The sequence below is a fragment of the Mchenga conophoros genome, linkage group LG20 (assembly GCF_057382185.1).
Source record: "Mchenga conophoros isolate Kocher_MC1m ecotype Shallow Benthic linkage group LG20, M_conophoros_male_GT1.1, whole genome shotgun sequence".
In the NCBI taxonomy this organism is placed as follows: domain Eukaryota; kingdom Metazoa; phylum Chordata; class Actinopteri; order Cichliformes; family Cichlidae; genus Mchenga; species Mchenga conophoros.
Window position 1 is genome coordinate 35,789,235 of NC_140545.1, and position 27,770 is coordinate 35,817,004.

The 27,770-nt window shown below is 44.6% G+C and overlaps 1 protein-coding gene across 1 annotated transcript in view; it reads left to right on the forward strand.

Moving 5' to 3' along the window:
* The window catches only part of LOC146551322 (PDZ domain-containing protein 4-like), a 54,394-nt gene that overhangs the window by 9,288 nt on the left and 17,336 nt on the right, over positions 1–27,770 (forward strand). The window contains exons 3-6 of the mRNA XM_085258754.1: positions 22,443–22,496; positions 24,167–24,269; positions 26,020–26,260; positions 26,395–26,479. Coding sequence (XP_085114880.1) covers positions 22,443–22,496; positions 24,167–24,269; positions 26,020–26,260; positions 26,395–26,479 — 483 coding nt within the window. The remainder of the gene's footprint in view (positions 1–22,442; positions 22,497–24,166; positions 24,270–26,019; positions 26,261–26,394; positions 26,480–27,770) is intronic.

Consider the following 27,770-nt stretch of genomic DNA (forward strand, 5'->3'; position numbering starts at 1 on the left):
CGGTCTTGGTGGAGTGATCACGGTCGAATCTTTTTTTCGTTCTTCTTAGAACAAAACTAAACATCCAGTTTGCTAAAGAAATGAGGTGGGACCCAGCTGTAGCTTTATTCATGTGTTTAAAATGAAGAAACGACCGTTCTGGCCAACAGCAACCTCAGACTGAAAATTGTCTTCTTTATTACATCAGAGAAAAATGATCACAAGTTGTTGTACAGAGATGAAACCACCTCTGTGTTTTTATTGTCCGTTCATCTGTCAGCTCACTTGTTTGTTCTCCCTGCTGCACACTCATGGATTTAGGTTTACAGATGTGCTCAAAATGACCTGCTTTAGTTTAAATCAATCGTCGGGAAGGTGATTTAAAGATTCCTCGATGGTCTAATTTGATGCCACAGATGCTGGAGAACATTATTCTTGTTTATTATTCTTGTTCCTCTTTCTTGTGTTCTGTTTTTGGTTTTCCATTTTGTTCACAAATTTAATTTCAAAATGTTTTTTTTTTTTACTTGAGCCACAGTGAGTGTGTCAGGAGAAATTATGATCAGAAGCTCTGTTATTTCAGTGTCACTTTTTCTTTCTTTCTTTCTAAACATCATTTATAACTCAGTGGGACAACTTGGACAACTGTCCTTTACATCCTGTTTTTAAAAGCTGTCCTTTCAGGCTTCCTCTTTGGACAAAATTGTTTCAGTTTCTTCCGTCCAACTTTCTCCTTTTTTCGTGCCTTAGAGGTCTCGGCTTCTCTCTGAAACATCATCACCACTTCCTCCACTTCAGCTGGAGGTAAATGTGTTTCCTATGTAGAGAAATGGGAGCATGGCAGTATGCAGAAGGCTGTTGGTTCATAATGAGTCTCATTTACTAGCCGGCTCATGGTGGTGAGAACAAAACAGGCCGGTCCACATGATTCAAGAGTCTGATGGCAAGTTTGTGTTTGCACTTGTTTCTTTGTGCAGGGAAACGATGTTTGCACACACGTCAGTGAATGATTGTTTCAGACGTCTTGTGGCTATTTTCTGATGCAGCTTTGAAAAATGAAGCTCAGGTGCCAGCTTCATTTTAGAGAGAAGAGGCTTCCTCCTGCAACCCTTCCATACAAGCCACATTTGTTCAGTCTGTTTCTTACCATACTGTCATGACCTTTAACCTTTAACATGCTAACTGTGGCTTGTAGAGATGGAGCTCTTGGTTTTGTTGTTTCTTTTTTAGCTCCGCAGAGTCTGACCTTGGGGTTAATTTCAATTTACTGACTGTAACTTTAAATTAAAATCATTAAAGTCTGTTGGTGCTGGCCAAACCTCACTGATACAACACTAACAAGTAATCTCAAGGTCAAAGGGTCTCTTCCAGAAGCAACCGTGAGAGTTTGGAGCCTTTAATTAAATGATTATTTAAACCAAAGTCCCGTCTCCTACCTGGGCTATAAAAGCACTAACACTGGAATCCAGTCTGTTAGTGATGTTTCCTGTTCCACGTGCACATTCTTTGTTCTTACAGTCGTCTTTGTCAACTCCTGAGATTTAAATTGAATCCAATGAGGTCTTCAGTAAATTAATCCCCATTTCATACAAATACTTGCTGTGTAGCATTTACTGTAACCAAGCGATTAGGTCAGCATCCTGCTTTGATTTATTGTCTGCATTTCACTTCCTGGTTTCATTTCAACTGCTTCAAGTTTATATTTGTACTTTGATGTTTTTCTCTTTTGTGGAAGGAATCCATTTGTACCCCAAATGCGAATGGGTGTTTGATTTGTCGATTAGTCATGCCTGCCAGCCGCAGCCTCTGGTTTGTCCAACACTGCCTCCAAACATTTGAACGGCCCTCTCGTGGCTTCAGGCTCCATCTGTCTGTCTGAAGCTAAACGACTGCCAGAAAGAAAAAAACCCTCAAAGTCTGAATGAAAATCAAACGTCCAGATTCAAACTGAGCAAATCAAAGAAGGTGTGTAAGTGTGTGTTACCGTCAGGGCTCAGCAGAGCTGTACAGGTGTGTGTGCTGAAGCTGGCGGCTGTTATTCTGATTTCTTTTTGATTTCATTTGATTTCCTCGATGCCCGGCCTGTCAGGAAACCACACAGCGAGTCCTTCCACACTCACAGTTGGATGAAGATGCACATAAATACACATAAATGCACATAAATGCACATAAATGCACACTGCCTTCTTTTGTTCTCTCTCAGTTCCATGTCTCTTTACATCTGTTACTGTATTGGCTTTGCTTCACTTTAGAGTAGAATAGAATAGAATAGAATTCAACTTTGTTGTCATTGCACATGCACAGGTACAGGGCAACGAAATGCAGTTTGCATCCATCCAGAAGTGCTTTAGTGATATAGATATATTACAATATATATTAGCAATAATATAGATATGTGAGTATATTACAGAAATGGGTCTATTATGGTATGTTATAATGTACACGGTATGAAGTATGTTGTGAATATTCTATAACTAAGTATGTACAGGCTGTAGTGAGTACAAGCTATGTACAGGATATGAACAGGATATAAATATGAAAAACTATACAGAATATGAAATAAATAACTTTACAGAATCTGGGATATACAGCTATACAGAAATGGGAACTATGCAAGTTGTAAACAGTTGTAGGATTAAAGATTATCGAATGTACAGAATGATTATTTACACAGAGCTATACAGTAGTGCAGTTAAGATAAGTGAGGGTGTAGATAGTTTCTACAGAGGCTATATAAAGTGCTAGTGGTTGTGAGTGGTGGTTCAGTCCATGTTATTATTGTGTGTTTGAGGGTACAGTTGTCCATTGTGGGTGTGTGTATGTCCAGTCCATGAGTTTAACGTGGGTCAGATGTCAGGAGGCAGAGTTCAGGAGTCTGACAGCTGTGGGGAAGAAGCTGTTCCGGTACCTGGTGGTCTTAGTCCGGAGGCTCCTGTAGCGCCTCCCAGAGGGCAGGAGGGTGAAGAGTCCATGTGATGGGTGACTGGGGTCTTTGATGATTTTCCCAGCCCTTTTCAGACACCGCTTCCTGTAGATGTCTTTTATGGCAGGAAGTGGTGCTCCGGCGATGCGCTGGGCAGTTTTCACGACCCTCTGCAACGCCTTCCGGTCCGAGGCAGAGCAGTTCCCGTACCAGACTGTTATACAGTTGGTCAGGATGCTCTCGATGGTGCAGCGATAGAAGTTCACCAGGATGTCTGAGGACAGGTGGTTCTTCCTCAGAGTCCTCAAGAAGAAGAGGCGCTGGTGAGCCTTCTTGACCAGCTTGGAGCAGTTGGTCGTCCAGGTGAGATCCTCGGAGATGTGGACTCCCAGGACTCCACTTTAAATGCGTGTTTGACTAATTTCTTCACTTCCTGTTGACTAATTTTATTTTTGAATTGATCTCCAGACACGTTTTTTTTCCTCCCCCCTTTCTGGAACATCCCCACCCTCTCTTCTCCAACAACCTCTCAGCCTGCTTGCTTCTATAGTAACCCTGTCTTAAGTTGCTGCACATACAAAACACTAGAACTTGTTCTGTTTGTGTAGACACACAAGATTGATGCTGTCCCCTTATAAGAAACTCTGCAGTTGTGGAATAGGAAGGTTTTACTCGAGCAGCCAGGAGAGGGTTTTAGTGGGACAGTTTAGTTTGATCTGCATAACAGTGACAATGAATTTGTTGTGTGGGTAAAAACAACAGTAGTTTGTGGATGGACGTCTGTGGGTGTATGACACAGACGAACTGCTTACTTACAATGCAGATGCTCAAACTGAAACCAGCTGCATAACTCACATTAAGCTTTTGCTTGTTCTTTGGATCAGAAATACTTCATGTTATCATAAATACGTTGGCTACAGTCGAAACTTCAGACATGCAGTTATGAGTCTTAGAGAGTTTAACATGGAAGTCGACCCAAAGAAGAAATTCATTTCAAGCAGGAGGGGCTCTTAGATTTATTTCTTTTATTTAAAGAGTAATTAATTATTACATTAATTATATATATATATTAAACTAAACTTACCAACAGATAATTATTTAAAGGACAGAATCTCCCCGTGCTTACAACCACAACTCATCATGCTTTCTAGCAACAACCGGAGAAAAGTGCCAAAAAATTACATCTTGCATTTACAAACTCTGTAGTAGTGCTAATATTACACACTGATCATTTTGATACACTTGCATAAAACTGTAACTGCTTTAAAAAACAGCAACAAAACAAACAGAAAAATCTATTGAAGATTCTTCAGTTCTCATGATTTTTATTAGACTCTCTGTCCTGATAAATGCATTTAGAGGTGCTGCCTCCTTCATCTGATACAGTGGCTGCACTCATGCATTACTGCCAGAAACAGCAGCAGCCAGTTATCTGCAGCTCTCTCTGTGTGGGTCTCTATTGGTGTGCACATATTACAGGAAAGCCTCGTTCTCTGAGTCAGGAACTGATAAAAGCTCTTATTTCCCACGCTTCAAAACTGAAAGCACCAGATTCCTGTGGCAAAAGAAAAGGTCTGAAATTAAAACTAGTGCATGTAGTAAAACGTATGTATCTAATCTGTTCTCAGTCTCTGTTTTTCCATGAAGTCGTCCTCCACCTTCCTCGTGTTTGTCTCTTAGATGTAATCTCTACCACCGTCCTCCCTCCTGCTCTTTCTCCCCCCTTCGTTCCCCAGTAACCCCACTGCCTCTCCATCTCTGTCGCCTCCTCCACTCACTTCACTGTCAGATTTGTCTCAATGGGATGCTGTTGCCACGGTAACCAGGGTCATTAGGAAAGCTGTATTTATGCTTTCTCACACTGGAGTTGGCAGATCTGGTGTAATGAACACACGTGCATGCATGCGCGCGCGCGCACACACACACACACACACACACACACACACACACACACACACACACAGCTGCTTTTATAACACACAGAGAAGAAGAAGGCGAGGTGAAAGATCCACAGACATGTGCCGTTAAAACATTTGTTCAGCAGATCAGAGAATCAATCAAAACACAAAAAGAGGAGAAGAAAACAGCTGATGATGATTTTAAACACATTCATCTATTTTTTAGCTTCAATCTTACATTTTTATCATTTCTGCTCTTCTTCCACCAAAATGAGCCACGTTACATCTGTCTGTTCAATTCAGTTTTATTTATGTGATGCCAAATCATAACAGGAGTCACCACAAAGCGCTCAATATTGTAAGATAAATATCACACAATGATAACCCCAACGATCAGACTTTGTACTTCGGTGACAGTAGGAAGGAAAACCTGTCATGGTCCTGGGTCGGTGACCCAGCGCTTTAGTTATCATTTTCCAGTTTATGATGATGATGATGATGATGATGATGATGATGATGATGATGATGATTGTTATTGTTTGAGTTCTGTGTGTTATATTTGGTCTGCCTTTGAGTCTGCGTCTGTATCTGTCTGTCTATGGTGTCTCCCCATCTGTTTGTGAATCTGTCTGGTTAGTTCAATGTCTTCTCTGGTTCCATGTATCTGAGTTTCCTGTTTTATTGTGAAGGTCCGTGTCATATGTGAGTGTGATCAGTTTACGTTTCCCCTGTCCCGTCAGCCCAGATTTCTCCCAGCTGTGTTGCCCTCCTGTCTCGCATCCCCTGATTACTGGTGTGTGTATTTAAGCCCTGTGTGTTCTCCTGCCTGTTGCCGGTTCGTCTGTGTTACTTCGTGTCAGTCTGCGTTACCCTGTGTGCCACAGTGTCCTGTTCCTCGTCTGCGTCTCTCTGCTTTTCCTCCCCTTTTGTCGTATGCTCCCAGGTCTGTTATTTTTAGTTCTCCCAGTTTAGGTGTCTTCAGTTATTTGTCATGCTCCACTGCTTGTTTGCCACTACACCTTTGTAAATAAACCTCACCAGTATTTCATCCACTGCCTGCATCTTGGGTCCTGCTTCCTCCACACCACACGGCTCGCCTTACCAGCCGTGACAGTACGAACCGGCCACAATGGACCCAGCAGCATTCAACCCGCCCGAGGAGCTCCGGGAGGATATCATTTATTCTGTGGACCGTTTAATTAATTTATGGCTGGGGCATGAGGAGAAGGGATTCCGCCAAGCCATAACTAATCGATTGGAGCGACTGGTTTCCGGTCTCCCCTGGCTGTTCAGCTCACTCCACCCACTTGTTCAGAATTTCTTTCGGAACGAGCTGCACCTTCACCCCCCTACCGCTCGTCTGCTCAGCCCACCGGAGGATATGCAGTCCGAACTGCCGGATGTGGAGTTACCCGGCCTGTCGGAGCGTTCTCCGAGGAGGAAGCAACGTTCATGTCGTAGGCGCCTCACCCCACAGCCGGGTGGTGGGGTTTCAGAACCGCCGGCTGTGGTGAGTGAAAATGACACTCTTTCTGTTTCACCAGACTTTGGGACTGTTAATTCTGGGGCTGTATTTCTTCAGTTAGCCACCCGGCCTAAAGCCCAGTCGCCACCTCCACCACATTCAGCCTCACTACCCATAGCTCAGTTACAGTCGCAGCCAGACTTACTACAAACTATGCTACAATCCATAACCCAGTCTATAGCTCAGTTGGCAGAGGAATCATTAGCCCTATCATCAGTTCAGCCTCCTGTTCAGCAGCCGCTAGCCCTGCGTCCTGTGTCACCAGCTCCTCCAGTACAACAACCTGAATCTATGCTATCCGAAGGGAATTGTTTTTCATCCGTCCATTGTAAGCAGAGAGACAAACCAGTTAATAACGTAATCATCCCTCAACAGCTGACCAGTTCTGAGACTGTGATGCACTCCAGGGCCTCCCCAGAGGCTGGGTTTCAGCCCCTAGCCTACTCTGGACCCCTGGAGGCTAGGAACCCAGCTGAGGACTGTACAGAGCTGTCGCTGCCTGAGCAGGGTCAATGCTCTGCGCAGCTGCAGGCCGCTATGTGTTTGCCAGAGGCCCGTGTGCCTGCTGGTCCTGTTCTGTCCCTGCCAGAGGCCCGTGTGCCTGCTGGTCCTGTTCTGTCCCTGCCAGAGGCCCGTGTGCCTGCTGGTCCTGTTCTGTCCCTGCCAGAGGCCCGTGTGCCTGCTGGTCCTGTTGCGTTCCTGCCAGAGGCCCGTGTGCCTGCTGGTCCTGACCTGTTCCTGCCAGAGGCCCGTGTGCCTGCTGGTTCTGTTGCGTGCCTGCCAGAGGCCCGTGCGCCTGCTGGTTTTGTCCCGTGTGTTCCAGGGGCCCCTGTGCCCACTGGTCCTGAGACTGTTCTCGCTGGAGGGCCCGAAGAGCCCGTCCAGCCTCCCGCCTCGTCAGCTGGAGGGCCCGAGGAGCCCGTCCAGCCTCAAGTGTCTTCTGCTGGGGGTTCTGGAGAACCCAGCCAGCCTCAAGTGCCGTCTGCTGGAGGGCCCGAGGAGCCCACCCAGCACCACGCCGCGTTAGCTGACGGTCCTGGAGGACCCAGCCAGCACATCTCCACATCACCTCCTGCAGCATCGCTGCCGTCAGGTTTTGCAGCCGTCCCGCTGCCGTCATCCTCGCCTGGTCCAGCCTCCACCTCAGTCTCGTCTGGTCCGGCCTCCGCTTCAGCATCAGCATTGCCTGGTCCAGCTTCAGCATTGCCTGGTCCAGCTTCAGCATTGCCTGGTCCAGCTTCAGCATTGCCTGGTCCAGCTTCAGCATCCTCATCAGCTGCTTTGCCTGGTCCAGCTTCAGCATCCTCATCAGCTGCTTTGCCTGGTCCAGCCTCTGCATCCTCATCAGCTGCTTTGCCTGGTCCAGCCTCTGCATCCTCATCAGCTGCTTTGCCTGGTCCAGCCTCTGCATCCTCATCAGCTGCTTTGCCTGGTCCAGCCTCTGCATCCTCATCAGCTGCATCACCGTCTGGTCCAGCCTCCGCATCACCGTCTGGTCCAGCCTCCGCATCACCGTCTGGTCCAGCCTCCGCATCACCGTCTGGTCCAGCCTCCGCATCACCGTCTGGTCCAGCCTCCGCTTCACCGTCTGGTCCAGCCTCCGCTTCACCGTCTGGTCCAGCCTCCGCTTCACCGTCTGGTCCAGCCTCCGCTTCACCGTCTGGTCCAGCCTCCGCTTCACCTGGGGCTGCAGGGGCCACGCAGCCTTCAGGTCCCCAACTACCACCTCCACATCGTCGGTCATCTGCCTGGCCGCCTGTTGGGCATCTCCGCCACCGTGGACGCCCTCCTGAACGCCGCCACTGCCTTCCACGTGGCCGGCCTCCGGACCTGTTTCCACGCCGCTGTTGCCGTCCGCACGGTCGGCCCCCAGAACTGTTTCCACGCCGCTGTTGCCGTCCGCACGGTCGGCCCCCAGAACTGTTTCCACGCCGCTGTTGCCGTCCGCACGGTCGGCCCCCAGAACTGTTTCCACGCCGCTGTTGCCGTCCGCACGGTCGGCCCCCAGAACTGTTTTCACGCCACTGCCTACCGCCTGGCCGGCATCCGGACCTGCCCCGTTGCCATTCGCATGGTCGGCTTCCTGAACTTGACCATCTGGGCCTTTTGGACTCCGTCCCTCCGTCCTGGGCCCCCTCCGCCCGCCCTGGTCGGGTTGTTTTCTGTTTTGTTTTGATCCGTTTTTTCGTTTCTGCTGGGCTGTCTGGTGCCAGCCCTTGAGGGGGGGGTACTGTCATGGTCCTGGGTCGGTGACCCAGCGCTTTAGTTATCATTTTCCAGTTTATGATGATGATGATGATGATGATGATGATTGTTATTGTTTGAGTTCTGTGTGTTATATTTGGTCTGCCTTTGAGTCTGCGTCTGTATCTGTCTGTCTATGGTGTCTCCCCATCTGTTTGTGAATCTGTCTGGTTAGTTCAATGTCTTCTCTGGTTCCATGTATCTGAGTTTCCTGTTTTATTGTGAAGGTCCGTGTCATATGTGAGTGTGATCAGTTTACGTTTCCCCTGTCCCGTCAGCCCAGATTTCTCCCAGCTGTGTTGCCCTCCTGTCTTGCATCCCCTGATTACTGGTGTGTGTATTTAAGCCCTGTGTGTTCTCCTGCCTGTTGCCGGTTCGTCTGTGTTACTTCGTGTCAGTCTGCGTTACCCTGTGTGCCACAGTGTCCTGTTCCTCGTCTGCGTCTCTCTGCTTTTCCTCCCCTTTTGTCGTATGCTCCCAGGTCTGTTATTTTTAGTTCTCCCAGTTTAGGTGTCTTCAGTTATTTGTCATGCTCCACTGCTTGTTTGCCACTACACCTTTGTAAATAAACCTCACCAGTATTTCATCCACTGCCTGCATCTTGGGTCCTGCTTCCTCCACACCACACGGCTCGCCTTACCAGCCGTGACAAAACCTCCCTTTTAACAGGAAAAAGCTCTGGCAGGAGCAGGCTCAGGGAGGGCAGCTGCTTCCTGTCTTTATGCTAAGCTGTTCATAAACAGCTCTCTAAAAGAATACTGGAGATAATTTGTATGAATTTCAGGGGCGACGACACCTCCTGGTTCTCTGTGTATATTTGCCTTCGTACACTACAAGCTGTTTGGTCTCAGTTTATTGAAAGTTAGATAGAAATCAGTTAAATATAGACAAAGAGTTCTGGGATGGATGTGCTTGTGAATGGGTGAACAAGACGTGCTGTAGTGCTGGAGCCCAAAGCTAAACACACACCGACTAAACAAAGTAAAAACAAAGCCTAACTGTTGAGCCCACAGGACACTTACACTGTCTGCTTTAACGCAATGAGCTCATCGGCCACTGGTGTTTCTTTTCTCTGTGGGACCGATTCTGCTGGTTTCTGAATGAAAAGAGTCAAATGTTCCAGTGATGTCGTTTGATCTTCTATCGTACTTTTGTCGCAGTGATAGAAATGCTTCACTGTCTGACTCTCAGTCATTTCAGAATAAAAAAGAAAATCCTCTTTTTTACATCAACGCGTTTACATGTTGCTCTTTATTCTTTATTATCTGAGAGTCGTCAAAACTGCATCAGTCTTAATGAGCTGCCGCCTCATTAGGCCTTCAGCAGCTGAAAGAAGCAACACTCCAGGGACCGAATCGGCCTGTTTGTGTTCAGCTGTGGATCTGAGAGGAGCACCAGGTGGTAACGTGTTGCTACCATTCCCATGCTGCACTGCTGCTGCACCGACAGGAAGTACTCATTGGAAAGAACTCAAGTCAGAGTTCAGAGTAGAAGACCGACTGATGAGCACTCGCTTCAGCAGCTGGAAGACTACATTTCAGAGGACTGAGCCAGCACCCAAACCTGGGTTTGATTAAATGCTCAGAAAATTAACGGCAAATTATTCTTGCCATTTGTCAGAGAAATAATTGGAAGGAGAGAATTTGAGCTCTGGGAAATTAAGCTATTTTCTTTCATAACATTTAATAAACAAAAAAAAATAACATTTTATTACAAATGTTAATTGTGGAGGCCTTAAATAATAAAACCCCTTTAAAGTATTACTTGTGTGACTGTTTCTCAGTTATTGTGTGTTGGCCTGGTGGGTCGGGGGGCGACACACACAAAACTTTCATTACATCACATTTGTTTTTCTAAAGGTCTCAGAGTTGGTTTAAAAAACTACAAGGAGATAAAATGATCCCAGAACATCCCCAAAATTTCCACAGCAATGACCACAAAAAACCAACCACACAGAGATGCAAAATGTCAGTCAATAACACAATAACATGCTTATCTTGCACCAGCATGTATGGGACATGAAGCTGATTGGACAACTGAGCACAACAGGGAGTAAGATTTGGGTTTAATAGCGCTGGAAGGAAAAAAAAGAGAGATTATTTGTGCTGCGTCTGCCAAACAATCGTGAATATCTTGAGCTAGCACCTGTACTTATTTTGCGGAAACGTGTACTAAACAACTGAATTTAAGAACTTGGTAAAATCCGAGCTTGCCCACAAGGACTTGAGCTTCCTGGAAACTTTATGTTACGACATTCTGAAGGCAAGTAAATGATTCAAAAGCTCGATAAATGAGGTGTAAGAGCATCTTCTGCAGGGACCCTGGAAATGTGTTTACAGTATAGAGGGTGTGAAATGTGTCCACAAACACCATCACTGGCTCAACATGAGCGTTAAAGGGACGTTGTTGTCAGAATCCATTATCTGTAACGACGGCTCACATCATCAGAGAAGCCCCCGGGGGCTGAGGAGGGGGGTGGATGATGGCTTGGATCGGCATCGTGTTTACTGTGCAGTTATGAATCTTAAACACACAAGATGGAGGTAATCTATGTGTTAGTATTCAGATTATGTTACACAGTTAAACTCAGAGCAACAAAGCATCCATAACCAGCTGTCTTTATGCAGATATTAAACTCAGACAGTGCAGAAAGCTCTAAATCAAAGCTGTGAGGCTGGAAATGAAGAAAAACAAAGTTTTGCGTATCTGAAATGGATCTGTCAGAGACAGAGGCGGGAGCTGCTGGCATACCCCGTATGGAGCAGGTGTGGGTAGTTGGATAGGTTAAAATATCTCGTATCCGTCACTTTATGAAGGAACAGCTTTCACATGTTTTCCAAACACGTGAATGTTTCAAATTAAATGTAATCAAAATGTTCTTTTGTGTGACGGAGTCGGTCTGGCAGCTGCTGTAATTAGCTGAACCACCAACGAGGGGAAAAAGGTTTATGCACTCAGACTGTGGAGGTCCTGCGTACTCAGAATGCTTGAAACCTCCAGTAACCACAGGTTTTATAGAGGTCAGAGGTCAAATGTGATGTGATATCAGCATGCGAACTATAATGTGATACTTCGAGTCCCCATATACCAGTATCATTTCTTACATGTTGCCAGTACAGCAGATAGTTTTAAAGATTAAAGATTTTTCATGAAAGTTTGACCTTATTTGATCTTGAAGAAGAGGTCAGAGGTCAAAAGTGATACTTAGAATTTCTATTTAATGTAAATATAAGTAATACCATTATAAAATATGATTTCTTACTGTCACTTATTATCACTTTGACCTCCAGGTTAATCTATTCAACCTAAAGGAGAGGTCAGAGGTCAAATGTGACATGAGATTTTAAACGTTTACATGGTTCTTTCTGTATGTTGACAACACACAGAACACTTATAAATATCATAGTTTCTAGTTCTAAGGCCAATAAATCATCAAGTTGGATTTGAAGACGTCGGTTGATGTAACACAAAGATTCCTGTTAACATGACAAACATAATATTTTTCTGATGCTGCTCCAAATGTGAGTTGATCCTTTCAGTCTCTCATCTTAATAACAGAAAGAATGACGACGATGATGAAATGGCTTTTGTTTTTCTCCTTCGTGGAAACCGTACTGCCATTTTCTTTTCATCCATTTGGATGCTGACAAGTTTGAAAGTTTGTGGCTGATGTGTGTGTGATACAACCTTCTGACCAAGTTTGTTAGCGTTAGCTGACAACACAGCAGCTAACCCCGTCCTCAAAATACAGAATTGTGTCCTCATAGGGCTGCATCAGGGTAAAACTCTGCCAAATCAAACATGTAAGGACACCATCATCATCATCATCATCATCATCATCATCATCCTAACTGTTGTAATAAAGGTTCTCATGAAACCACGCCTAAACGTGATGACCTTTATATGACTGCTGTGTGACTGCAGGAATGCAAAGTTGATAAAAGAAATGATTTTTAGGTCATGAATATTAAAACCCATCATTGCAGTAATGCATGTTTATGCGAGGGCAGTTTTATAGCAAGCAGTGTGGATTTACATAATGGGCACATGACTGAGAATCAGCAGAGATATGTTCTGTAATATGTGCCAGTGCCCATCATGTGCAGCTGAAAGCTAATAAAGCACAATCTGAATGATTTGTGTTCATATTTCTATGCTACATGCTTTGTTTGCGCTTTCAAAATGAAATGTATGTCTGTATGCTGGTGTGAGCACCAGGGGGAGGCTGAACGATCCGAGCCACGACTCAGTAATATCGATGGTGGATGGATACGTCATAGAAAAGAGAAAAACTAAAGGAAGAAAGAAAAATGGTGATATTCTTGCGGGCGAGTTTTTCATAAACCTTTGGGAGCTCTGTTTGGAATAAACATGTTTCTGTTCACATACAGTCTGAATCTCAACCTTTTCCCATGGTGCTCATCGTGGGAACAAAATGCAGAATGTCTGAAAGCAATGAAAAGAGTCTGCTCTCCCAAATCACACTCTCAGGTTCTTCTGTTTCTCCATTTATTTGACAGCAGGAGCAGGAAGTTGGCGGAGAGTTTGAAGTCCTTAAACTTTGGTCTTTGGTTCTGTGCAAATATCTTGAGCTACATGTCTTTTTGCTTCCAAAGAGCTAGACATTTAGGTCAATTTAACTCAAAGTTACACACAAACTGCTGCTCTTAACTGATCTTAGAGTCAGCGACAGCTTGCCTCACACTCTGCTCTCCATCAGTCTTCCCACCAAGAGGTTTATCAAACAAACTGCAGAGCCTCAGCTTGACAACATCCAGTCTTTGTTAAGCGTGCGGACACTCCTGTGAAATGGAGACACGCTACAGTACCTAATCGGGTTTAAGTCAAGTGTAAAGGATCCGTGCAAACAGGCAGGAAGCTTCATGACTGAACAGTGTTTGAAATAACTTTGGTACATTTTCATTGAGGTTGATTTTTAGGTAAACTGGGCTGGCGCCGCTTGCCTTGTTTGTTCTGCATTTAAAGAAACCAAACAACTGGAGGACAAAAGAAGACGAAGAGTGAAGGTCATGTGGTCAGGAAGCAGGAAAACAAATCTAGCAAAGGCCGGACACAGGTCCTGAGTGGAGACCAACACATGTCGTAGTTTAGTGTTGCATTTCAGGCAGGAGTGCTGGAGATCTCAAACACATCTGCAGTGCAGCAAAAGCAAACCTGCACAGAAACACACACAGAGCTCCATCATGGACTGACCTCCTCAGAGTGCAGACCTCAGTGTTACTGAAGTGTGGGATCATCCTGGCACTGAACAGCACGAAAGGCAGAAACATCCAAAGAAGAGCTTTGAATGTCCTTCAAGAAACCTGGAGACCTGTTCCTGGAGATCATTACATTACAAGAAAGCTGCAGTTAAGGAATAAAGGTGGTTAAACCAGACATTGACGTTTGAGCTTATTGGAATCGTGCAAACTCTGTTTTGCTTTTATATACTGGATGTACATAAAAACATTTTCCTAGCAAAATATCAAGTACTTTTACCAGGTACTGTAGATGTGTTTCTCAGTGGGTGGGAGGGCCCCTCCCCCCTCTCCTCTTCCTGCCGGTGTCTGCAGATAAGGAGGATTGTTGGGCTAATATGGGAACGCCTGTGCACACTGCCGCTCAAACAAGCCCGGGGCACTTTCAGTCTGAACACTGTGTAACATTTTCCTCTGGTTACTGAATCGAAGGACATTGAAGGACGTAGGATTTAAGTCTGTTTGCTCGATGTGCCGGCGTTCCGCCTTAAAAAACCTCTGATTAATCAGGGCCTGGTCTGAGACCGCCTCCACGTCACTGAATCCTCTTCTCCACAAATGTTTATCATTTTTTCTTCTTATTTATGTCTTTGTTAAAAAAAAACAACCTAATAATTGGCATCGTTAAATGTACGTTTTCCCCTCTGTCACTAGCCACCAACTGACTTGGAAAAGTGCACAAGTGTCTGTGTTCACATTTCCACACAGACACTTGAGTGGAGCAGTGCATTAAAGGAGGGCATCTCAAACTTGCATGAAACAAAAGCTTTCTGTAAAGCTAGAAACCATTAGAGAGTAGAAAGAGTGTTTTTGTGGTTGTTTGAGTAAAATGATCCTTAAAGAAAAGCTCTGGTCTGTAGCAGCAGTTGGGTGCCAGGACACACGCTCAGTGTGAAGACTGGTGAACTGGCTGGTGTGAGTCAGATCTCAGTTTTCAGTCTGGTCATTTATCTACATGCACATGGGCAACAGTCACATTTCTGCAGGGAGCTGGTTTCTTCAGTGTCAGAGAGGTTCTTGTAATTGGGTAAAAGGATGAGGAAAAAGTATCCAGCTGTGTTTCTTCTTAAAGCCAGATGTGTCTACAGTGTCTGAGCAAAGTGCACGGCAACAGAGACAGAGAAAGTATGGATGTGACAGCGGAGCTGGAGGGGAAAAGGATGCACACGTCCAAAACGATTTCCTCCTTCCAGAGGCTGAAGGAACCTGCTAGAAGTCTGAATATGTCGTTTTCCCTCCTTTGTAAAATTAGTCTCGTTGGTACATGTTTGTGTGCATGCTGCCTCAGTGTTGGAAACTTAAACAATGGCACATGGACAACATCATCCAGAGTCTCCAAACAAAGCTTACAGACTCATAATGGTCCTCTTTCACAAAGGGTCAAAGTTCACATTAGGAGGCTGGAATTCTGATTCAGTAAAAGGACCAGATGTTACAGTCCCTGATCATGCATTGCTTTAACTGGAGAAAATCTTAAAGGATGGCTGTTAAGAGGAAAGCCCAGAAACTTTACCAGCAGCACACATCGTTGTGCGCCTCGACTTTCGGTCTTTAACCCAGGCTAATCTGCCATTTTTTCTTCCTTGGTTAGGGTTAGCGATTAGAGATCTGATCTAGATTATCATTTTAAAACGTGGGACACATCGTCAGTAGTGGACCTTGGATTCATCGGCTGTTTCGGCCGTTATCGCTAGACACCCTCATCCAAGGAGGCCCTGCCAGGGTTGATCAGGCCCCGGAGTGTCTCTGGAGTTGCACCACGATGGTGGTTTAATTACTAGTAAAATGCTGTAATAGCTTCCAGCTAGTACTCTGCCAGTGTGGACTGTGTAGACTTCATGTGTTTCAGTAATTGTTGTTCTGTGTTTGTTAACCTGATTTCATAGCCCTGCAGAGTAGTTTGCATTTTGCTTTGTCATTTTTATAGACTTTCACTTCCACAGGACAACCCCGTCTCACTATTATGTCTCTGTACATAATAGTGAGATTGCCAAAACAGCAGCATCAGTCTAATTATCTCCAAACTTTCTTGGTTCATAATGTTTCAGTTCACATTTAGTTTTCATGACTCACTGTTGAATATTCACCTTGTTTATTATTTTACTTTATTTTATTATTTGTGTAACTTTGATGTTTGTGCATTTTAAAATCCATACATTCACTTTTTAAACAATCTGTTTTCTCATCATCACATCAGACCAGAGCAGCACCTGCAGCACATCTTTCACTCTTTCCCTGCTCAACTCGTCTCAGCGCTTTTAAGATGAGAAACACGGCCTCAGACTTGGAGGTGCTGATTCTCCCCCGACTCACTTCACTGGGATGCAAACCCTTCACAGCTCAATGAAGATGAAGCCAACAGGACCACAGGAAACAGTGATGAGATGCTGAGACTGTTAAATCTGACATCTAGGCTATTTCTAGAAACCCTGTCCATAAATGGCTTGAACAGAGTCAAAGGGCAGCGAGTCTGACATACAGCTGCCCATGAAAACCAAGCTCTTGCTGGATCGTTTCAATATCCACGTCTATGAATAGCCTGAATATGAGCTTTTATGTGATGCCCAAGCTGACCTTAGCAAACCGAACCATCAAGCTATCTGATCTTAAAATGCTTTTGTGAGTTGAGGAGCTGCTGGTTTCGATGCTGTTTAAAGACTTGTTGTTTCCTCCCGTCTGTTACAAACAGGCTCCATCAGTCAGGCCGACAACAAGGAACAGATGTTGTGTAGGAGGAACGTTGGATTATTGCTGCTCCGGCAGAAGCATCAGTGAAATGCCTGGAAGCTAAAATGGAAATGTTTGAATCATGAATCATAATTAAGAGTGTTTCAAGGAAACGCTGGAGGTTTTCAGTGGGTTGGAGCTCTGTGGAGACTCCACTCAATGTTGAACACCTCAGATGTGATTTTGCTGTGAGAATGTGAGCTGAGGTGTTCGTGTGAACAAAGGTTGGACAAAGTGCGTCTGCGTTGTTTGACGGGACGTGTAAATGTGCACGTTTTTAAATTCTTAGATGTCTGTTCTCCAAAAAAATAAAAAAATGCAGTAACCAAGAAAAAAATGTCACGTTTACTGAAATCCCAGCTCGATTTAAATGTAAACGTTGATCATAATAATCACGACTGAGTGTAATTTGAGTATAATGACTGAAAACAAGCTGGACGGTGTCCACTGAAGCCTGGCCCAGTTTCAGATGCTAGCTGTGTTTCAATCACACTTAATTTTGCTCATTGATTATTTAATGATTGCAGCGATTATGATTCATTTTTAAAGCTTTGAGTCTGGATCATCGTCACAGGTGTGAGCTGGGAGGACTTTTTAAAAGTTTCAATTACTTTTTATTTTATAATAATAAAGCTGAGATGTGGGGTTGCTATAGAGACACAGACCTACAGTCACCATGTTTGGATGCTCGATGTCAGTCTGTAAAAATATATTAAAAATGTTTGAAATAATTAAGAAAATCGGTGTAAGAAAGGCCTCTTTTCTTATGTCAACCTGTCAGAAAACATTAATATCACTTAATTTTCAGCAGCACCAGTCTTAGTACCATCCTCCCCCTGCTAGCAGCTTCACTGGTTTACCATCACCTCGTTTTAATGGTGCTTGTTCTGCTTTGCTGAACAAAAATAATGGGCTGAATCTGTGTGAGGACGCCGGAGCAACGAACCTCAAAGTTCAGATTCAACTTTGTGTCTGACTTTTCACAGCCTGCTTGGTTAGGTTTGGTTAGTGTTGGTTAGGTTTGGTTAGTGTTGGTTAGGTTTGGTTAGTGTTGTTGCGTCACCCGTCCATGTGTCCATGTGTGCAAAGAGATTCTTAATCGCAGTCGTTTTATGGAAGCATTCAAAAGAATGTTTTTGCTTTTTCTGCTCATAAATGTATGTGTAGAAATTAGGGACCTGTCCAAAAACAGGTGGATGCAGACTGACCACAGAGGCTGAGCATGCTGCGGCAGCAGCCCTCCTCTAAATGAAGTCAGTTCTCCACTGAGGGCCTCTTTGTAGTTTCCACTAATCTTCAGGTCTATTCTTCAAACCTCAGCTTGACTGCTATTAGACTCTGAAAGTCCAGATAACTGAAAGAGGTGAGAAAGAGAAATCAGAGTGCCATTCACTCCTTTTTTCATCTTCTTTGTCACCCATCCCCCATTTTCTCTCTTTCTACTCCTCATTTTTCTTGCAGTTTGTCCTGATTTCATCCTCCATCTCCTCTTTCTTCCTCTCTGACCGCTCCCGTCTCCTCCTGCTGCTCTCTCTCTCTCCCTCGGGTATGATTATAGTATCTCTGCTTTCCCCTCGGCGTGCTCTGAAATGAAAAATGGATCCCTCACACATCTCTCTCGCCTGTTTGTGTGTTCATGCGCTATAGAGACCGGGTGGGTGAAAAAGATAAATGACAGGAAAATGTGTTCATGTGGAACTAGTTCTGCGTGTGTGCTGATAGATGTGGTGGAAGTGTGTGTTGATGGCATCAGTAAATAGTTAATGAGCAGAGAGAAGAAACGTGTTGAAGCCCCAGGAGCTGCTGATGCAAACGGAAACACTGAAAACACGGCAACAACAATGCAGAACAATAAAAGGAGTCACCGGCGGCTCCACGTGCCACGACGATCAGAGCAGCTTAAAGCTGATGGCAGTCATTTTACTCAAAAGCCCAGCAGGCCTGTAAAGTCTCAGCGCACCGTCTGCTTCAGTGGCAGCTTTTACTCGTCTCTACTTTCGCTCTAATCAGTTCTGCTGCCTGTTTGCACGTCAAGTCCCATGTCAGACTCGGCTGTGACGGCCGTTTGTGTCAGCCGGTAAACGTTGAGCCCAAGTGCAGGAATAATAGAGTCCAGTCATCCTTTTAAAGGTTTGTGTTCTTCACATGCCTAAAACTGCACTCTTCATGCTGAGCTTCCTGTGATGGATTTAGGGTTGGGGTTTTGTTAATTTGGTGTTATGGTACTATCACGTCATTAAGATAAGATGGGGCCTTTTATGTGAGCAGAAGGATTGTAAACCCGATTCTGTTTATGGGAGAACACATTTGTTTTTCTCGACAAACTGAACCTGCTGCGCCTATTAATTAAAAAGGAACACATCATGTGTTCTTTGTTAATATTGGCTGAAGAAGTCAGGAGCCAAACAGCAAAGGAGTCTCCCCCACAGGGTTAAAAAGGATGATTTTAGGAATGCTTTCCACTTGTTGAATACAATCAATAATCCATCTTAAACACAACAGGCTTCTGATGGAGTTTCATCGGATGTCGGGGTTCTCTCACGGGAAAAGTAGAAGGGCTGTTTCCAACAAAAGGCAACAGTCAGCTCTTTTCTCTCATTCAATTATTAATTTCACACTCCACTTAGCTGTGATTTCTGTCCGCCTAATGTGGCAGAGCCCAGTCGGGACGAGTATTGTCATCGTCCTGTAGCCACACGTACACGCCGCCGTAATGAGCTGGAGCGCGGCGGGGGGGGGGGGGGGGGGGGGGGGGGGGATGTTTTGAGTGCTATAATTATCATGGACAAGAAAATCACACACTCAGAGTCAAGTTCCACATCCACACAAACAAACACAGTGACGCCAGCGTGCTCACCAGCCATGCCATCAGAGGCGACAGCTAAGACGCGCACGTCGCTCAACTTAAAAACCAAAAAGCAACTGTTTAAATATTAAATCTGCAACGTGAAATAATTAACTAGAAACATTCTGCCTTAAAACTTCTTTACTTTATTTAAATGTGAAACATTCAGAGTCATATAAAAGGACTTAATGGTGCTCTTCAAAAAAGTCCAACTCGCTCAGTTATTTTCCAACAAGCGTTAAAACACAGGACACTTAAACATGAGCTCATAGCCTTTGTACAACACACTAAAGAGCAAATGTTTGTGTCCCATATGCACACACACACACACACACACACACACACACACACACACACACGCACGCACGCACACACACACACACACAGAGAAATGTTTTTAGTCAGTGCAGAGATTCCAGGCAGGCGTGTTTAATGGGAGATGAAACACACAATAACAGTGAGAGCCTGATAGATGATTGTGATTATTGACTGGATATTGACCGTCTCAAGCCTCATGTTCACTGACAAACACGTACAGATGCGCGTGCGCGGACACACACACACACACACACACACACACACACACACACACACACACACACACACACACACACACACACTGCCAGACAACCTGCAGAGGGCATGTAATGCATAACAATTAGCTCTGAAACAAAGGCAGGGAGGAGGAGGAGTGTGTGTCTGTGTGTCTGTGTGGGTCCATGCATGTGTTCATGAGCTGGTGTGTCTCACCTGGAAGTAGCAGGTTAGGCTGTACGTTTAGTTGCTTCCTGCATGTGTGTCTCCAGGCATTAGTTTGATGAGTGTGTGTCTGCACACATTAATCTGATGAGTGTTGACTCCAGCACGCCTGAGCAGCTAATAGATACAGTGCATTAATTATTACAGCACATACCTGTAGAAACACTGAACATTCTCATAAATAATTACCTGCATGTTCATTTCTAAGCAGGTGTTTCCTTTAATATCTCCCCCCGAGTGACGGCTGCACACCCTCTGCTCTGCTTACAGCTGTATTACTTATGCTAATGTGTGCAGCTCATTGCGTAAATGCTTGTCACGAGCTGTTGATTGAGGCGGGAGCCAACTAGAGGTGAGCGGCTAGCTTGTAAATTGGCGTCTGTTCTGCCTTAAGTGTGCAAAACACTGTGTGGGTTTCATTTGACAGTTTGTGTGCTGTAACATGTGGCACTACACCTGAAGTCTGGACGTGGAGCAGGTCCCATCATAATGTCCACCATGAGGTTACTTAGTGGTAATGTTTTCACCAGGGCTAAAAATGCTAACAGGAACGGTGCTGCACTTTGTGACATCACATGAAAACAGGTTTTCTGCTATTTTATATTTTTGTGCAAAATGCTACAACAGCCATGTTTGCACATCTTCCTGCTGCTGACTGATCACTAAATGGATGATAATTGTCTGATAATTATTTAAAACAGCATCAATAAGCAGAAATGCTTCATGAATGAACTCAGTGTAAAGCTCATGGTTCACTGTGAACAGATCGCCAGCCCCTCCCAGGGCTAACACAGAGAGGGCACCATTCATGCTCACACCCATGACTGAGTACTGTGAGCCAGAGAGAACCCACACAGCCGGCCCGTGGATTCAAACCCAGGACCGTCCTGCTGTGAGGCAGCAGAGGCGCTTTTCTGATGTCATCTGAGCCTTTTGGTTCAGTTTGTAACGTTGAGGGTGGCGTCTTCCTAACACTGCATGAATAGCTTAAAATGACTGAAGGCTACCCTCAGAGTACAGGATAGGAGTACTGCGTGTTGTTCCCGAACAATAACTTGAAAAAATACCAGCTATGAATAATTCCAAAAGTAATTAAACTGCAATTAATTGAGTAAAAATACACAGATGGAGAAAAAATGTTTAGTGCAGGTGAAGATGTTGAGTTTCAGATGTTGAAAGCTGAGAAAACTGATTTGTGATAGAAAAGCTGAACACAGACAGGAGCGACGTCCTGTTTGTGAGACGCCTCCTTTTCTGAGCCAGACCAAAACAAAAACCGGGAGAAGTGTTTGATCACAGCTCTCCAACAGCGACACCAAAAATCCACAAAGATCCTCAGTGGAGCAGAAGCTCCTGTTTTAAGCTCAGCTTGTCAGAAAGATTCTGTCGAACATGGCTATAAATCTGTAAAGTGCCAGAGCACAAAGGCAAAACAGTGGTTTGCCATCATCTTAGTGACGTCTATTCGACTCATTTCCAGCACATCATAGCGCTCCGGGTACTTCGACTTGCTCCCACAGTCCAAAGACATGCAGTCAGGTTACACGGTGATTCTCTACAGGAGTAAATGTGACTGTGAATGTTTGTCTGTGGCTCTGTGTCAGCCCTGAGACGCTACCTGACTAAGGTGTGCCCCCAGCCCCAGACAGGCTCCGCCCCCACACGACCCTGAATTGAATAAGCAGAAGAAAATGAATAGATGGATGTAATGCTCCTTTAGTGCAGCCCTCAGTTCAGCCTCTCGTCTTCTCTTCTTTTGTTTGGCTGCTCCTCACAAACAGCAGGTGGGTGGAGCTTCTTACACCACCTCACGATGACATCACACAGATCAAAAAGCAGAAGTGTTTCAAGCAGTCAGACAGAGTACTTCTACACACACTGACCGCATCATTATTACAAATGCATAAAATCAGCAACAACATAGCTGTGCGTCCAGTTTGTAACAAAATACAGAAAAACATTTATTTACGTTTATTTTATTTTTAGACGTCATTTCATTGTTAAAAACATTAGACCCTGATTGTGTTTGTGCGCCTTTTATTTCATAGCATTTATAAAATAACAGGTGGAAAAATGAAATATTTGAGTGGTTTTTAAACACAGTGCAGCCAATGAGGAATGTTACACCTAAAATGTGGAAAACCCTTCGGAAACATTAAATCTCTCCATGTGTTAGACAAGAAAAGAAAAAAAAGGAATTTTGTCTCGTTTTCTGTTCCTGGACAAACTCCAGGGCGTCTCTGTGACCTCACTGACCATCAGTCTGTGTCTTTCTCTCTCTTAGCAGAAAGGCTGGAGTAGCTCCCTGCGGCCGATGGACAGACACGGAAACGTAAAGGTAGATCTCACTGCTGCCATCCGTCAGCTTCCAGTGACCCTCCTCCGTGTCTGACTTCTCTTCCTCTTTGCCTGCTGTCCCGCTTCCCTCCATCCGCCTTCTATCTGTCATCTTTAATACGTTTCCACTCCCATAAAGCTGATGACAGATAGAGAATATTTCCTCCCACTCTGCCGCCTACACAGTTTTTAATAACTGATTTATCGGAGGAAGGTCTGATAAGTGTGCGCCAGCTCTCTGAGCTACCAGAAGCTCTCTTTCATGTTTCCACATCTACATTTTAAGCTTTCTGTATTCACTGCCTCCATGTTTCAACACCTTCCTTTACTCTTACAATACAGCTTCCACCTCTGATTCCAAAACCTTTAATCTCACAGGAACAACATTTTAAATAAAAAGCCCTCAGTAGAATATTACACAGTGACAGGTGGAAAGACTTGGCTTAGAATATTTTATTAAAGAATAAATAAGCAGAGTGTTTTCTTCAGTTTTCTGTTGGGCTCTATCACCGTTTCTCTTTAATAAGATCAGAGAGGTTCAAAGTTCAGTAAGTGACCGAGCAGCAGTCATTCTAAACAGAACCCACCAAGAAAGTTCCCACCTCGTCCACTCACAGCTCGGGTCCTCTACCAGAGGCCTGGGAGCTTGAGGGTCCTGCGCAGTATCTTAGCTGTTCCCAGGACTGCGCTCTTCTGGACAGAGATCTCCGATGTTGTTCCCGGGATCTGCTGGAGCCACTCGCCTAGCTTGGGAGTCACCGCACCTAGTGCTCCGATTACCACGGGGACCACCGTTACCTTCACCTTCCACATTTTTCTCGAGCTCTTCTCTGAGCCCTTGGTATTTCTCCAGCTTGTTCCTTCTTCCTGATGTTGCTGTCATTGCGAACCGCTACATCAACTACGGCCGTCTTCTTCTGTTTGTCTACCACCACTATGTCCGGTTGGTTAGCCACCACCATCTTGTCCGTCTGTATCTGGAAGTCCCACAGGATCTTAGCTCGGTCATTCTCCACCACCCTTGGGGGCATCTCCCATTTTGACCTCGGGACTTCCAGGTTATACTCGGCACAGATGTTCCTGTACACTATGCCGGCCACTTGGTTATGGCGTTCCATGTATGCCTTGCCTGCTAGCATCTTGCACCCTGCTGTTATGTGCTGGATTGTCTCTGGGGCATCTTTACACAGGCTGGGGTCCTGCCTGGTGTGATAGACCCCAGCCTCTATGGATCCGTGCTCAGAGGTTATATATACACATATATATGAAGCATAGTGAAAAACACCACAACATTAAACACATCCAGTATTAGTGAGCTTTTAACAAAGATAAGCATCAGATTAGATGTTGATTCTTCATACAAGAAAATAGTTTAACACAACTCAAAGAATAAAAAGATCCTGATTGAATTAAATAAAGTAGAATTTATTCTTTTCTTTTTTCCTCCTTGTTTTAAATGTGTTTTTGTTTAATCCAAATGCATGTCCATGAGTTTGGCTAAAGGCTGTTTGAGTTCTTTTTCATCAGCCTCTGATATGATGCTAAATTATTGTGTCTGCATACATTTCATCACCGTCTCTGATTTTTGTTTTCCTTGTGAACTTAATTTATTCTTCATGCGTTCATTGTCTGCATATAAATGAAGCTGGATAAACCTGCATTCTTCTTTAGCTCAGAGGAAGAAGACCCTCTCAGCTGCCGCTAGACCGATCACAAAACTCCCAGGAGCCTTTGAGCCAGTCTGGGCTGGGGTGCAAAAGTCACAGGAGGAAAGGTAAACAGTTTATCAGATATTAGACGCATGCAAAAGCACAGACCGTGTCAGTGCTTTTGCCTGCTTCTTTCACAGGTGCTTCCTCCTGTCTTTGAAGTTTTGTGTTTCTGTCAGACACAAATCCTTTTTCCTTTCTTTTCCCGTCTCATCCTCACTTCTCTTCCTCACTTTTAGCCCAAACCACACTTAATGCTCTCTCTTTCACCGTTCCCATATTCTTGCCTCATTACATCTCAGCTAATCTTTTCATCCTTTTCTTTTCATTCTGCCTCATTTAAGCTAATGTTGCAGCTCCCGCTTGTGATATTTTATCTGTCTCGTCTTTCTCCCTCATTTCTTTAAACTTTTCATCTCTCTCGCTCTTAGCATCAAATATTCGTGTCATTGCTGCAGTTCAGCCATCTTTTCTGATGTAACTGCAGCGTTTTAATATCCGTGCCTCTGTTTCACTATCACTCACGTCACCTGCCTCCTTTCAAGTCTGCTCACTTCAGTTACTCGAGCAAACAGTTGCTGATGAAAACACATGTATGCAATATTGTGCAATATTACTATGAAAAACATACAGTCACCTGTGAGCCACACATGATGACGGTGGGGAAAAAGAAAAGACCTTCATCAGTAGGTAACATTTCAGACAACTGCAAAGTGAAAGCAAGGCGATCGAAAGGTCCCACAGCCAGTGAACGCATCTACTGCCACTTGGTCCTTTCATATGAGTCAGTTAGCCCGATTAGGCTCTAAATCAGCCACCACAGCAGGACTTAGTGAAGGCCAGTATCATGGTTTGATTCAAAACCTTGTGACCGGGAGGGGTGAGAGAAGGAAGACAGGATAAAAGACTTATAAATGTAATGCAGCTGTTATTGAGGGCGGAGAGGTGATTTGTGTTTGTGAGCAAATCTCCAGCAGATAGAAAAGACAGTCCAGGTCTGATGTGGACGAAAATGTTGGTGAGCAACAGATCACAGGTGCAAATAGTCTGTAAATGCTGGGAGTCTGGGTTCATGGTGTTCTCTTCTCTGTAGAGCTTCTGAAGGTCAGCTGAGTAAATCTGAGAAAAAGCAAAGCCTGAAATGTGAAGGCAGCGTTTGGCTTCAGATGGACTGCTACTTTGTGTGATAGCAGGACGTCTGAACTCTTCATCATGTTAGACGCCACCTCTGAAGGTTGTAGCTCAAAGCTACTCCTTTGATTTCGCTGACCTGATCATGCACCACCAACCTGGGACTCTCCACCGTTTGACCCTAGAACTGAAGAAGCTTCTTGGATGAGAGGTGAAACGTTTTCAAGCAACTTAAAGAAGTCCGGATGCTTTTCTTTCCAAGCTCCTTAGAAAACATTCTCAGGTTCACAGTTGGAAGAGTAAGACAAAGACAAAATGAAAGGTTGGAGCTAGAAGTGACCAAAAGGATAGGAGTGTGTAGCCCAGTTAACATTTATTTCTGCTATAAAGTCAATCATTCTCATATTAGAGTCTAATGAGGAAGGGCAGTTTTTAACACGTCTACGTCAGTTACACTTTTCACATCTTTCTGCTGTACATGATAAGCCTGGGTTAGCAATAAGCACCCCAAATTATAACTACTTGTTTGGATACAGTTTGTTTGGACGTGGTTCCATGTGGGACATCTTCAAATCATCACAAAATATTATAACGTGTAAATTTCAGTTTGTCCCAAGAGTTTCAGTTTAAACTCGGCTCCGCTCCGTCATCTGTGCTCCTGAATCTCCTGCGTCTCCTCCTCAGGTACGTTGGTGTGCGGAAACGGGACGGTCAGCTCCTCCGTCTCTTCTGTTGCCATGGTGGCGATCCCTGACTGTGTTGACAATGCAACGCAGACTGACATCAGTTTCCAGAACACTCTGACCCTGGGGAGAAGCAGAGGTCACCACCACCACCATGGTGAGGGAGGCTCCTCCTCTCCCCCACCACCTCCTCCATCACCTCCCCTCCCTCACCTGGCAGTGCCGTACGAGATCAATGAGTTGTACGTTCTGACTCGTGGTCATTTCTTCACACTAAAACAACATTGATTTAAAACTTTCCACACATTCCACAAATGTCTCAAACACTGGACACGATGGTGATCGGTTCCTCTGTCCCCCACCTCTCTGTCTCCAGCTGTGTGTTTGAATACAACGACCCCAATGACTACTTTGATGTATCCAACCACGAGGTGGACAGGCAGGATGACCTGGAATATGAGGTGAGAAAGCGTCAGCTGCATTTCCAACAACCAAATGACACAAAATGAAAATGCTCCAAAAATTCCTTCGGCAGTTTTTCCCATTCACTAACACAATGGTTGTCAACCTTTTTCAAGCACTGGGCCCCATCCTGAGAGGAACCTCCACATACCCAGAGGCAAATTTCTGACTCCATGAAAAATACATGCACAAAGCCACATGCAAGTCACTTATCCTGATGAATACGTCTGGAATATAAAGCAGGGCTCCCAGCTGTGGTTCATCATGTCAGCTCAGAGCAAAGACTCAATTTTCATGCATTTTCAATCATGTGTCTCCCCTGTGAAAGCAAGACAGAAGATACCATTCACTGTTTCACTGCATGTGAAGGATATCCAGAATAAGACTGAAACACATTGGTTGGCCTGGCTGTGTTCACATTTTAATTTGATCCATATGAGACACACAGTGGATGAATTTGACTGCAGCGTAGGAGACGGTAGTTTACGTCTCCGAGACAAATCTTTGTTCGTTGGTCTGGAGATAATTTTGCACAACTGATGCATATTAAGACTTAAAGTAGCACACTCTCTATTTGAGTCCAAACTAAACTGTCTACTGCGCTCACTCTGCATGCACCTTTGTGGGCGACATTTCCATCGATCCACATTTTCTGTTGCTCATCCAGGACGGGTTTCAGCAGTCGCCTCCAGCTGTTCTGGTGGGACACCGAGCTGCTCCCATCCCTGTCCAGTGTGCCTTTGAGCCTCCTCCCTGCTGACCTCAGCCTCACATGACTGCGGTGTAGTTCATTAGTACTCTGATACTAGTCTGTTTTTAATTTATGAAATTAACTTGTGTATAATATTTATCAGTATCAGATTTAGTATTTTTGCATTGTCCTTTTCTCATGGTGGAACCAGTGAAATGATCATTCTTTTAAAGGGAGCATGAAAAAAGACAAGGAAGATGTCAGAGACGAAAAAAATCACTTGAAGTAAAAAATATAAGAATTCAGACATTTATACCTGTGCAGCAACAATCAGGCCATCGAGAGCGGGACTGAAACAAAATGACTTATTTTGTGAGTAAAGGTCAGATCCGTCATATTTTTGGTGTATAAATATCTAATGAGCCGCTGTTTTAGGCTGAATGGACGCTTTTCTTTGTTTCTGCTTCACTGGTTTGACTGTTTCCTCAGACAAATGACAGTTTGGTCATTAGAGAGGTCAGCAAAGTGGAAACGTCTTTTCCAGCTGGTATATCAGAGACTTCCTCTGTCATTCAGTTCTTCAAATTACAATCATTAGA